The following is a 12665-nucleotide window of genomic DNA, read 5'->3' on the forward strand; positions in this document are numbered from 1 at the left end:
TGTCTGGTAATGATGCCAAAATTTACACTATCAACATTTTTATAAAAGGTTTTACAGTGAACACTCGTTGTGTACCGCCCGACTGCTCCATTATAACTAACGGCAAGTTACACTGGTTCCTAACAATCCAAAATCCCCCCTTTCTCTGCATCACCTTAAATCATGTGATATTTACTTTAAGACCATCTTTTACTTTACAGTCCCATATTCAAACTTACCTTAAAATGTGATGGTCTGCTATTAAACATGCAATGTTCTTTAACACATCAACACATCAAGTTGTTTAATGCATCTATATGTAAATATAAGAAAATTAATTTCTGATCATATTAAAACCAAATGACTTGAGGAGACTGTAAGAGATGGAAAAAGGGCTAATAATTAGAATTGAATGAATACACCAGTTAGGCCTGACATCAGAACCACCTGAAAAATATTGTGTAGGTCCCCTTGTACTACCGATGGACTTATGCATGACTGATTCTTTATGTAGATCGGTGCTAACAGCATCACTAAAACAGTATCAGTGGAGTGATTTGACAAATGAAGTGTACTCTGAATTCAAATGTAAAACATAAGCTTTGAGTTTCAGGAATGATCAGATTATTCTATCATTTGTTTGACCAGTGTGCTGTTAGAAAAACACATGCTTCTACAGCTTTTCCACTGCTCCCGGGTTACAAGCACCAAATGCTGTCCACGCCAACCCAACAACCCGCTGACCAATGCAAATGCCGGGCTGAAAAGGTACGTTTAACTGTCCTTTTGTCAAGGTGCTAGCAGTAAACCATGTTAGCTGTCTCTTTTGTGCATTTGCTAAAATCAAATAATGCATGCAAAATAAATGTCTAGGTATAGTACAAATTGTGTGGCAAACCCTGTTTTCTTCATAACAGATATAAGAGTAAAAGTTTTAGTTTTAGTAAATGGGCATTAATCAGGGCAAATTTTTTTTTAAAGACATAATCATAGGAAAAATGTCAGTGATCTTCAGTAATGCTTCATTAAAATTGGTTAAAAAAAAACTAATAGACAAGTTATTTAACAAACTACATTTTTTTTAAGTTGCACTATTTTTTCTGAAGGGAGAGTCTGGTTATCCTGGTGTGGCTGGACTTCCTGGAGCAAAAGGAGAAAAGGTATAAACAGAATATTGTAACAAACTATATTTTAGTTAAATTAAAACATTTGTGTATAGTGTTTTTAACAGTGGACACTGACATAAAGGAACTTTACTGAAATCCAGATGCAGATTTAGATACAGATTAGAAATGAAGAATCAAACCAGATGCAACACGTACCATAGACATGATAAAACTCCATTAATTTTATGAATTAATAAGAAATACAGTGGATACGGAAAGTCCACACACACTTAAAATTGAAGGGTTTTAGAATATAAAGAAAACAAAGAAAGAAATAACAACACTTACAAACTTGTTACATTTTTAATGTTATCTTCAAACAGACAAAAATCCAAAGAAAAATAAATAAATATCTAACAGTTAGGAACGTTTTAAATAAAAAAAAAACCTACAACACCCAGATTGTATATGTCTACACAACCTTTTATAATAGGGGGCTCCAACTGTCCTCAGAGTTACCCATTCACATTCAAAATTAGGCCTGTAGGTAAATGGATTTCACCTGCCATCAATTACAGTTTCTGATTAAAACTAGCTAAAAGTCAGCTGTTGCTGTGGTAGTTGTATAATGTTTGGGGTTGCATTTCTACTGTACAAGGTACTTGTAAGTCAAACCGGGACTTTTGAAGTGATAAAATAAAATTTCAATGAGTGGAAACTGCATTTATTGTATGCTTTATGCTTTATTAAATGCTTATCCCAGCATTTAACTAATGCCTGGAAAGATCCGGCAGAAAGATTTGTCAGTACGCCTGAACCCTCCTAGGACAGCCTGCTTCACTTCGACATCAGTGCACTTTGTCAGTTGTGCAATTTCACGGCAGGTTGTGCATCGATTATCCAGTTTCGGCATTTCCGACAGTGAAGCATGGTGGGGGTAGCATTATGCATTGGGGCCGCTATTCTTCAGCTGGCACTTGTCAAGAGAGATAGGAAAGTGAATAGGTCCAAATAGCAAGATATTTTGGCACAGAATCAAAGCTGTGGAAGATTTATTTATTTAAAGTGTTCTCAATTATATGCTATATACTGTATATACTGTATTCTACAAAAGTGCATACACCCTTCACATTTCAGCAATTATATCTTCTCAAGGGACAATACTATAGAAAAAAACTTGGATATATTTCAGAGTAGTCAATGTGCAGTTTGTATAACAGTACAGATTTACTGTCCACTGAAAACAACTCAACATACAGTCTTTATTGTCTAAATAACTGGCAAAGTGTAAGTAAACATTTTAAAACTGTGTCCAAAGGTGGGAGCATCATTGATATCCAACACTGCCTTAATTTAAAAGGGCTGCACAGGTTGTTGCTGGGATCCTTATGCATTCCTTCATAATAACATATAATAAACATATAATAAAATGGTTGCTGAAATGTGAGGGGTGTACGCACTTTTAAAGTAAGTTCAATGTGTGTGTGTGTGTGTGTGTGTGTGTGTGTGTATGTATATATTCATACATACATACATACATACATATATTAGGGGTATTTGTAACAAAATTTTGTTTCAGTACACGCGTGTACCGAATGTAATTCTTTTTCTTTTTACGTACGGAACATTATTACAATCTGAGTTCACTCAGTATGTATAGTCTCTGTCTTGCACATTTATTACTATTATTAGCTTGAAAACAAATAAAACAATGCCAGAGGCATAAAAAAAATAAAAAAAAACTAGAGTAAGAGCAGGGTCCCTTTTTTATGTCCAGCTTCAAGAATTTCTTGGAAATTCTGACAATTACGGATATCGAGGGAGTGAATGAATGAAGGGTGGATGGAATGAAGACATTTGTTGAAGTTTGCTGAAAATAGTAGAACAGTTAAGTAGATTATATATTTAGACAAGTAAATATTAACTGCAAAGCACACACACACACACACACACACACACACACACACACAAACACACACACACACACACACAGACAGACATCTGTATTATTCAAATGGGGTAACAATGTAAATCAATAAAATTTGATTTGAATAAACAGTTTAATTACATTTTTTCATTTATAAAATTTTATTTAATTAATTACATTTTTGCCAATTTAATTGATTACTCAATTTAATCAATATAATATAAAAAGTGCATTGCACAAACTTGATTTATTCTATTTTTTTAAATAAAATATTATAAAATATTTTCTATATATTTAACCAAACAGGAGATTTATTTAAAATTGTTTTAGAAATGTAAACTGTTCAAATAGATTATCATAAATATAAATAATATGAATAATAATAGTGTTAATAAAAAGACGACAACTAATTTCTGCTTTTTCCCAAAAATCAACTGAACTGTGGCTTAAAAACTGAGGTATATACCGAACCGTGAATTTTGTGTACCATTACACCCCTTATATATATATATATATATATATATATATATATATACTGTATATTTTTAAACATTCTGTATTCAGTAAACCGGAGCTGAGGATGACAATTAATATTGTTCTGAGGAGGCCCACCAAAGCCAAAAAAGACACGGTGCATCATTTATCCAAGTAAATGTATTACAACTAGACAGGTCAAAAGGCTTTCCTGTCACATAGATATTCGCCTGTGAATTCTCAGGGCAAAACATGGTTTATTTCGATGATAGAGTGAAGAAAACTTACTTACTAGAAACAGAAAGCAAGCAATCCATTAGGAAGAACATGTGCTGATTTGCCCAATAAAAACGGATGGCCTTCGAGGCCAGTGGCGTAATTACTATGCTGTGCTTTAGATCTAGACATTTTTCAAGACTGCTGCTTGTTTGGGTTTTAGCAGACTCAAAAGGAATTCCAGAGAGGAACAACTGTGTTCCATTCAATAAATCACAACTTGATGTCTAAATGTTCTTAGCCTTAGCAATTTGTAACTCTTTACTATATGCTTTGTAAATGTATTGTATTATACTCTCTTAAATGTAGGCTTTTTGAAAAGGGGAGACTTGTGGTTTAAGTTTACTCCTATGTGGCCAAGTGATTTTAAGCAAGAATACTTCTAGTTTTTCATGTCAAGCCTATAAGTTATTGTTTTACTAGCATTAGCATAAATTAATCAGTATAATAATTAATAACCCGCAGAACAAGCAGATGGATTTCTAAGGATACCAGTTGATATGTTTTAGCTTTACAGATAATTAAACCTCCTTTCTCAAGCATAATTAAGGCAAATAAAACCCCACAGACATCCTACTGCATGCAGTATTGTATTACTTCAAATGAAAAAATAAAAATGTAGTAAGATTAAACGTCATATTACATAACATTTTTGCAGTCCTGGTCTATGACTTTCAGGTGATATGAGTACAGAGAAATGTTACATCATGATGACAAATAAATCTTTAAATGTCTATCATCACGGTTCTGAATTCAGTCAACTATGTACAACAGGGCCACTAACCAGAGCGTGTACTCTCTCAATTATTAAGAAATATTATCCCACTGTGCAGCTGCTGGCCACTGTGCTAAAAAGATATCCTCAACAGCTGTACTGCTTCATGCCTCCCGAAGAAGTGTTTTATTCTAGTAAATGACCCGTTGTGCTTTTTCCAGGGGGATTCAGGAAGTAACGGGTATCCTGGCATTCCTGGGGAGAAGGTATACGTGCTTCTAGTTTTTCTCTGGATGTTTTATAATGCAGTATGCTAACAAATATTTCTACTGAACACATACGAAGACACTGGTATAAACAGATGCTAATTACAATTGGCAGTTTGGTAGCGTTTATATCACCTGTAGCAAGTATTTTAATAAAGAAAGTTGCTTTATACTCATCACATGTACTTTACAGCACATTGAAATTCTTTCTTCAAATATCTCAGCGAATTAGGAAGCTGGGATCAGAGCACAGGGTCAGTCATGATACAGCGCCCCTGGAGCACAGAGAGTTAAGGGTCTTGCTCGAGGGCCCCTACAGTGGCAGCTTGGCAATTCCGACCTTTCAATCAGTAACCCAGAGCTTACTTAGTTACCACCTCTCCTAACTGATCAGATACTAACATCCCTTATAAGGCCTAATTAATCAGATCCTCATTTCTGCAGTCTGTGGTTTATTCAGGGAGACAGCAGTAAGAAACTAGTGACCTGTGAAACAGAAACAAGAACAAGAAAATTTATTCACTTTAACTTTACAGGAGTATTTCTAGATCATAAATTTTTTATTGTCATCAACATTTTTTTCTAATTTGTTGGACTGAGATATTAGTGTTTATGAGTTATTGGGGTGCAGTTACACACTTATATGTCATAATAGCAGGTGTAGCTTGTGTTAATCCACATTGACTATGGTTGTGTTTCACGAGTCATTCATTAAGACTAATGATTTATTTTTTTTAGGGTGACACGGGCATTACTGGCATGCCTGGCTTAGCCGGTCACCCAGGGAGTAAGGTAAGTGTTATTTATTAAACATTTTTCCAAAGGGTTTGCTGCTTGTAGGTCTCAAGACCCTTGACATGTTACCATAGCCACCAAATAACATTTTGAAGTCTAATGGCGAATCTGGCTTACATTGCATCCTGAAATAGCCTGGAGTAAATGTGAAACCGTTGTGTATATACAAATGACAAACTATCATACTGCACTTCATAATTGGGCTTCACAAGGCTTCAAAATTCCAATCCAGCACCTAACATTTTTCGCGGGGCAAATCAAATGTGTACCCTCAACTTTTTTTCTTCTTCAAAAGGAATTAAAAACCTGTAAGTGGTACTTTTCCACAACCCATGTCAGAATTTTAAGATTGTTTTGAGGCTTAAGCACTTTACATACATAATCTTTTACACTGTTTGATTACACAAGCAGTGGAGGAGAACAGGTGTTAAATGTGGCATGGGATTTGCACTGTGTTATTCCAAGTTTGAATCAAGTAATCTAGAAGGGCTTTACTGATAGGAGGATTACCTTGGAGAATGATCACTTATTTTATAAATTATTTACAAAAAACTTTATATGATCCACTCATGTATATTTCATACCTACTTCATCCTGGTCACAATTGCACTGGGCCATAGCAGGGTAACACGGATGAACCTATTTACTATATACAGTGAGGAAAATAAGTATTTGAACACCCTGCTATTTTGCAAGTTCTCCCACTTAGAAATCATGGAGGGGTCTGAAATTGTCATCGTAGGTGCATGTCCACTGTGAGAGACATAATCTAAAAAAAAAATCCAGAAATCACAATGTATGATTTTTTTAACTATTTATTTGTATGATACAGCTGCAAATAAGTATTTGAACACCTGAGAAAGTCAATGTTAATATTTGGTACAGGAGCCTTTGTTTGCAATTACAGAGGTCAAACGTTTCCTGTAGTTTTTCACCAGGTTTGCACACACTGCAGGAGGGATTTTGGACCACTCCTCCACACAGATCTTCTCTAGATCAGTCAGGTTTCTGGCCTGTCGCTGAGAAACACGGAGTTTGAGCTCCTTCCAAAGATTCTCTATTGGGTTTAGGTCTGGAGACTGGCTAGGCCATGCCAGAACCTTGATATGCTTCTTACAGAGCCACTCCTTGGTTATCCTGGCTGTGTGCTTCGGGTCATTGTCATGTTGGAAGACCCAGCCTCGACCCATCTTCAATGCTCTAACTGAGGGAAGGAGGTTGTTCCCCAAAATCTCGCAATACATGGCCCCGGTCATCCTCTCCTTAATACAGTGCAGTCGCCCTGTCCCATGTGCAGAAAAACACCCCCAAAGAATGATGCTACCACCTTCATGCTTCACAGTAGGGATGGTGTTCTTGGGATGGTACTCATCATTCTTCTTCCTCCAAACACGTTTAGTGGAAATATGACCCAAAAGTTCTATTTTGGTCTCATCTGACCACATGACTTTCTCCCATGACTCCTCTGGATCATCCAAATGGTCATTGGCAAACTTAAGACGTGCCTGGACATGTGCTGGTTTAAGCAGGGGAACCTTCCGTGCCATGCATAATTTCAAACCATGACGTCTTAGTGTATTATCAACAGTAACCTTGGAAACTGTGGTCCCAGCTCTTTTCAGGTCATTGACCAGCTCCTCCCGTGTAGTTCTGGGCTGATTTCTCACCTTCCTTAGGATCATTGAGACCCCACGAGGTGAGATCTTGCATGGAGCCCCAGTCCGAGGGAGATTGACAGTCATGTTTAGCTTCCTCCATTTTCTAATGATTGCTCCAACAGTGGACCTTTTTTCACCAAGCTGCTTGGCAATTTCCCTGTAGCCCTTTCCAGCCTTGTGGAGGTGTACAATTTTGTCTCTAGTGTCTTTGGACAGCTCTTTGGTCTTGGCTATGTTAGTAGTTGAATTCTTACTGATTGTATGGGGTGGACAGGTGTCTTTATGCAGCTAACGACCTCAAACAGGTGCATCTAATTTAGGATAATAAATGTAGTGGAGGTGGACATTTTAAAGGCAGACTAACAGGTCTTTGAGGGTCAGAATTCTAGCTGATAGACAGGTGTTCAAATACTTATTTGCAGCTGTATCATACAAATAAATAGTTTCAAAATCATACATTGTGATTTCTGGATTTTTTTTTTTTAGATTATGTCTCTCACAGTGGACATGCACCTACGATGACAATTTCAGACCCCTCCATGATTTCTAAGTGGAAGAACATGCAAAATAGCAGGGTGTTCAAATACTTATTTTCCCCACTGTATTTACTAGTCATTTCTTTACTTCTGGGGCAAAAAAAAAGCCCAGAGCAAACCCACACTGACATAGGAAGAAGCATGCAGAACCCCACACAGATACAGTGCATTCAGAAAGTATTCAGACCTCCCTCATGTTTAACAATACTGTTATGTTGCCTTCTGATACTAAAACTACAATCGAATTTGATTTTCTTTCTCATTAATGTATACTCAGTACCCCATAATGACGAAATGAAAACAGAATTCTATAAATGTCTGTAATTAAAAAAATAAAAGAAAATATCACATAGTATTCAAAACCTTTATTCAGTATTTAGTAAATCACCTTTAGCAACAATTTTACAGCCTCAGTCTTTTTGGGTATTACGGAACAAGCTTTACACATCTGGATTGGGGATTTTCTGCCAAACTTTAACTGGGTCAGGTTGGATGGGGAACATCGGTGGACAAGTCTCTCCCAAGATGTTCGATAAGATTCATGTTTGTTTTGTTAGGTTTCTTAGGTTAGGTTTGCTGTGGAACAGGTTGTTACTGAGGAAATCTCTGTACTTTGCCCCATTCAGCTTTCCTTCAACCTTGACCAGTTTCCCAGTCCCAGAGCTTAGTCATTGTGACCACTGGGTTCTTCATCACCTCACTTACTGAAGCCCTTTTCCCAGATTGCTTAGTTTGGCCGAGCGACCAGTTCATGGAAAAGTCCTGATTGTGCAACACTTTTTCTGTTTGATAATTTTGGAGACTTTTTTAATTCAGCAGAACTTTTTGTGTAGCTTTCCCTCGATCTGTGCCTTGCAACCATCTTGTCTATGAGCTCCTCAGGCAGTTTCTTTGACCTTATGGTTCGGCTTTTTATTTGCATTGTCATATTTGAGGCCTTTTATAGACAGGTGTGTGCCTTTCCAAATCATCTGCAATCAATAATCTTTTCCACAGGTGGACTTAGCAATGACTTAGCAATGATCAAGAAAAATGGGAGGCACCTAAACGAATTTTTAAGTGTTGAAGGGTCAAAGAGTCTGAATACTTCTCTACTAGGGAAGTAATGATACACGTATTCGTTCCCGAAATTTGGTACAAGGCTTTCGGTTCGGTACACAGGTAGCGAATGCAATCCTTTTTACTTGCGAAACATCTGGGTTTCCTGAGGAACGTATTAAGTGCCGGACCGCACTTAGTCTTCTCCTCACAGCATTATTTTATTATTATTATTATTATTATTATTATTATTATTATTATTATAAACTCCAAAACATACACAACAAAGCCAGGGGTATAAAAAGAAACTAGAGCTAGTGCAGTGTCATATTTACATGTAAAACACACACCCACACACAAATAATGTATTACCCAAATAGGTTCTAACAAATGTAAAGTATTTAATAACATTTTTTCTTTTATTTAATCGATTTAATTTGTGCCAATTTAATTGATTTCTCAATTTAATTAATATAATCTAAAATATTTTTTGCATCAATTTGATTTATTCTATTTTTATAAAATATTATAAAATATTATTTTATATATAATTTAACCCAGCAGGCATTTTATATCAAATTGTTTAAAAATATATAAAATGTTGATGATCACAAATATTAATAATAATAAACTGCGTTAATCAAAAATTACGAGCAATTTTATGATTTGCCTTTCTTTCTCCTAACCGTACAGAAATTAAACCAAACGGTGACCTAAAAACAGAGGTACGTACCATACCGTAACACCCCTTTTATGTACACCACCTATTATATTTTAGTTTTTTTAATTAAAAAAAATTACAGACATTTCTAGAATTCTGTTTTCACTCTTTAAAAAAAAATCAGTTTAAGTAATTGTAGTATCAGAGGGGCAACATAACAAAATTGAAAAGAGGGAAGCAAGTTTGAATACTTTCTGAATGCACTGTAGATATTTAAATGATTGAATCTCAGACCTGAGAAGTTCTGTGAAGTAGAAACTCTACTTGCTGTATCTCCACTGTGATACCTGTCAGAAGCTTATAAGTGGTCAAAGCTTCGATCTGTTAAAAACACTTAAACAACCAGACCTGCCAATGACAATGTGGTATGATAGAACTTCAGAACACAGTCAATCTAATAACACCTGATAATACCTGAATAATTCAACAGCTGTACAGTTTCATATGTTTTCTGTCATCTTGATTAGGGTGAGCCTGGACCCTCTGGAGAGCGAGGGACTGATGGAGAAAAGGTTCGTAAGTAAATCCATATGACTTTACCTTGAAAATCCACTAGAATTGAGAATTATTCAATCTATGAAATAATATATATATATATATATATATATATATATATATATATATATATATATATATATATATATATATATATATATATATATACTGTATACACACACATTAGCAATTATATTGCTTCAGTATTATTTGGCGTTTTATACCCAACTATTTATCCAGAGCATTCCTTCATCCATTCCTTCGTTTTCATTAACTGGGGCCTGTTTTGGAGGGTTTGGAGCCATTCCTGGCAACACAAAGTCTTGTCTGCAGTTTCTTAAATTGTGTTAACAACGTTATATCCGTAAAACAACAGCTTACAAGTGATCGAAATGCGCAGCGGTGGTAAATATGGATTCTGTCAATGGATATTTCTATTCTCTGAGTCTTAGTAGTTAGTTACTCCTTCTAGTTAGGATTTAATATCTCCAGAGAGATCACAGGTGCTGCTGCTTATTATTATTATTATTATTATGAAATTTAGGTGATGAAAAAAAGTGAAGAGATGTTTCTAGGCATATCATTTCCATTCCCCCATCTTATGTGTTTCCCAACAATAAAAGTGATCTTTATTGCGTTTTATCTTTCAAACTATTATGTGTAAAATCTAATAAAGAGTCCTGAGAAAATGTACATTGCTATCTGTTACACAAGCATTATTATGCTTGTGTAACAGAATATTTTTAAGGATATAGTATTTCACTATATTACATCATAAGGTATGTGATAAATAAAGAAGCTTAAATAATGAACATTTATCAAGTTGACAGTTAATACATAAGTGGAAGCTTGAATTGTCTGGGATTAATGCAAACCATACCAACTCAGAAACAAATCTGTATCAGTGTTGACGTAATCCTTTCTGTCGCTGGAATATCAGGAATCGAATGCTCTAGTAAAAATCCAAAATATGATTGGACGTTCTGATAATTAGCCAGGTATTTTTTTATTAAATTGTTCAGTTATGTAAAAAATTAATTAATGATAATTTTTTTTCCAGGGTGAAAAGGGAGCTACAGGAGAACTTGGTCCCATTGGAACACCAGGACTGGATGTAAGTTGATCTATTTTAAGTACATGCTTGTAAGCCTCTGACATTTGATTGATTTTTACTTCATTGTCACTGCACAGTACAGGCACTAAACAATAAAATGCAGTTTAGCATCTATAAAAAGTGCAAATAGTAGCAGTGTGCAAATTAACAGAGTGAAGTTAAACATTTAAATATATACAGCGAGCTGTAGGTAGTAAATATGTCTCATTAATTATCTATCCTTTCATTCATTTTTCCAAGAGAAGAGAATAGCTGAAATTTAACAGCCTTCTGTTAGCATTGACTTCCCTTCAGTTTTTTCTGAATACTGACAGTGGACATAGCAAGGAAAGAGATTCTGATTTATAGCCGATCAACTTTCAACTGGAAATTCCAGTACTCACAATCTCCATCTCCACATCATACAGTTTCTTTCTTAGGGTTTAGATTCTGTTTATGCAGTGGCGGCCGTGCATTTGGTACCTGGGCCTTCAGTGGGGACGTACCCGACTTAATGCACTTCTAAATAACACCACTATCACGTCGCAATTATAGAAACCATCAATACAATACAAATATAACAACGCGTGGCATTACAGAGAGACATTTCACATATGGCATTTCACATATATTTACTAAAGCAAGAAACCCAGTTAAGACTCCAAACCTCTACACTACAACCACAACTGTGCACCTACAACATCTGGAGCAGTTCAGAATCAATATTTGTGTAATAACATGACAAAAACATTAAATAAAATAAATAAAATCCAACCTACGCACCAGAGATGCAGAGTCATAATGTGCATCGCTCCTCAGAGGCTGTAATCCAGTGGTACCGCTCGTATTCACTGGTCTGGAAGTGAAGAACAAACCCTTTCCTGGGCTGAGACACGCTAGCTAGCTTCAGGGTTGGACGTCCTCCTCACCATGTCTAGCGTTTTTGGAAAATTTATTTTGAAGTATGTCCGAGACCAAATAAATTTATTTTCCGCCATAATCATAAAAAAGTCTAACTCCGATGTATTAACGTGTGCAGAGCTACACACGTGTTTTGCCAGTAAAACTTGGCTGTAACAGTTTCCCTCTGACCAACCAATCAGAGGACGGAAAAATGCTGACGCTATTCTGGCACAGCTAGCTGCCCTGTGAGGCGAATATAAAAATCTGATTGGTTAAAGAAACAGACTAATTGATTATATTCTCCATGGTAAAAGAGTCAGCAGTACAGACTTTGAAGGCCCTGGGCAGATTAGATTGACATGGCAGCACATAGAGACTGAAATCTGATTGGACAAAAAATCTACCATCCACATACACGTACTGGAAGCAGTGCAGCCGAGAGAAATGCTACGAAATAAATAGAATAAACTGTTGGGAATAAATTAATACAATTTCATGGAACAAATATTAGAATTTATGTTGTAAATGTAGTTCAGTGCTTCTGATAGTCAGCAGAGACCGCTTTACTGGCCCTGACCACCCACCACTGTGTTCATGCATATGGCAGATTCTGTTTGACCATTCAGAAATCACATTATTAGAAAGTACTGTGCAGCTTGAGTGATTTGGATTTTATTGATTTG

At 35.8% G+C, this 12665-nt stretch overlaps 1 protein-coding gene across 1 annotated transcript in view; it reads left to right on the forward strand.

The window, feature by feature from the left end:
- Positions 1–12665, forward strand: part of LOC310721081 (uncharacterized protein) — a 106769-nt gene that overhangs the window by 18994 nt on the left and 75110 nt on the right. The window contains exons 8-13 of the mRNA XM_083532352.1: positions 628–747; positions 1086–1139; positions 4699–4743; positions 5482–5535; positions 9959–10003; positions 11047–11100. Coding sequence (XP_083388478.1) covers positions 628–747; positions 1086–1139; positions 4699–4743; positions 5482–5535; positions 9959–10003; positions 11047–11100 — 372 coding nt within the window. The remainder of the gene's footprint in view (positions 1–627; positions 748–1085; positions 1140–4698; positions 4744–5481; positions 5536–9958; positions 10004–11046; positions 11101–12665) is intronic.

Source organism: Silurus aristotelis (assembly GCF_946808225.1).
Source record: "Silurus aristotelis genome assembly, chromosome: 27".
Lineage (NCBI taxonomy): Eukaryota > Metazoa > Chordata > Actinopteri > Siluriformes > Siluridae > Silurus > Silurus aristotelis.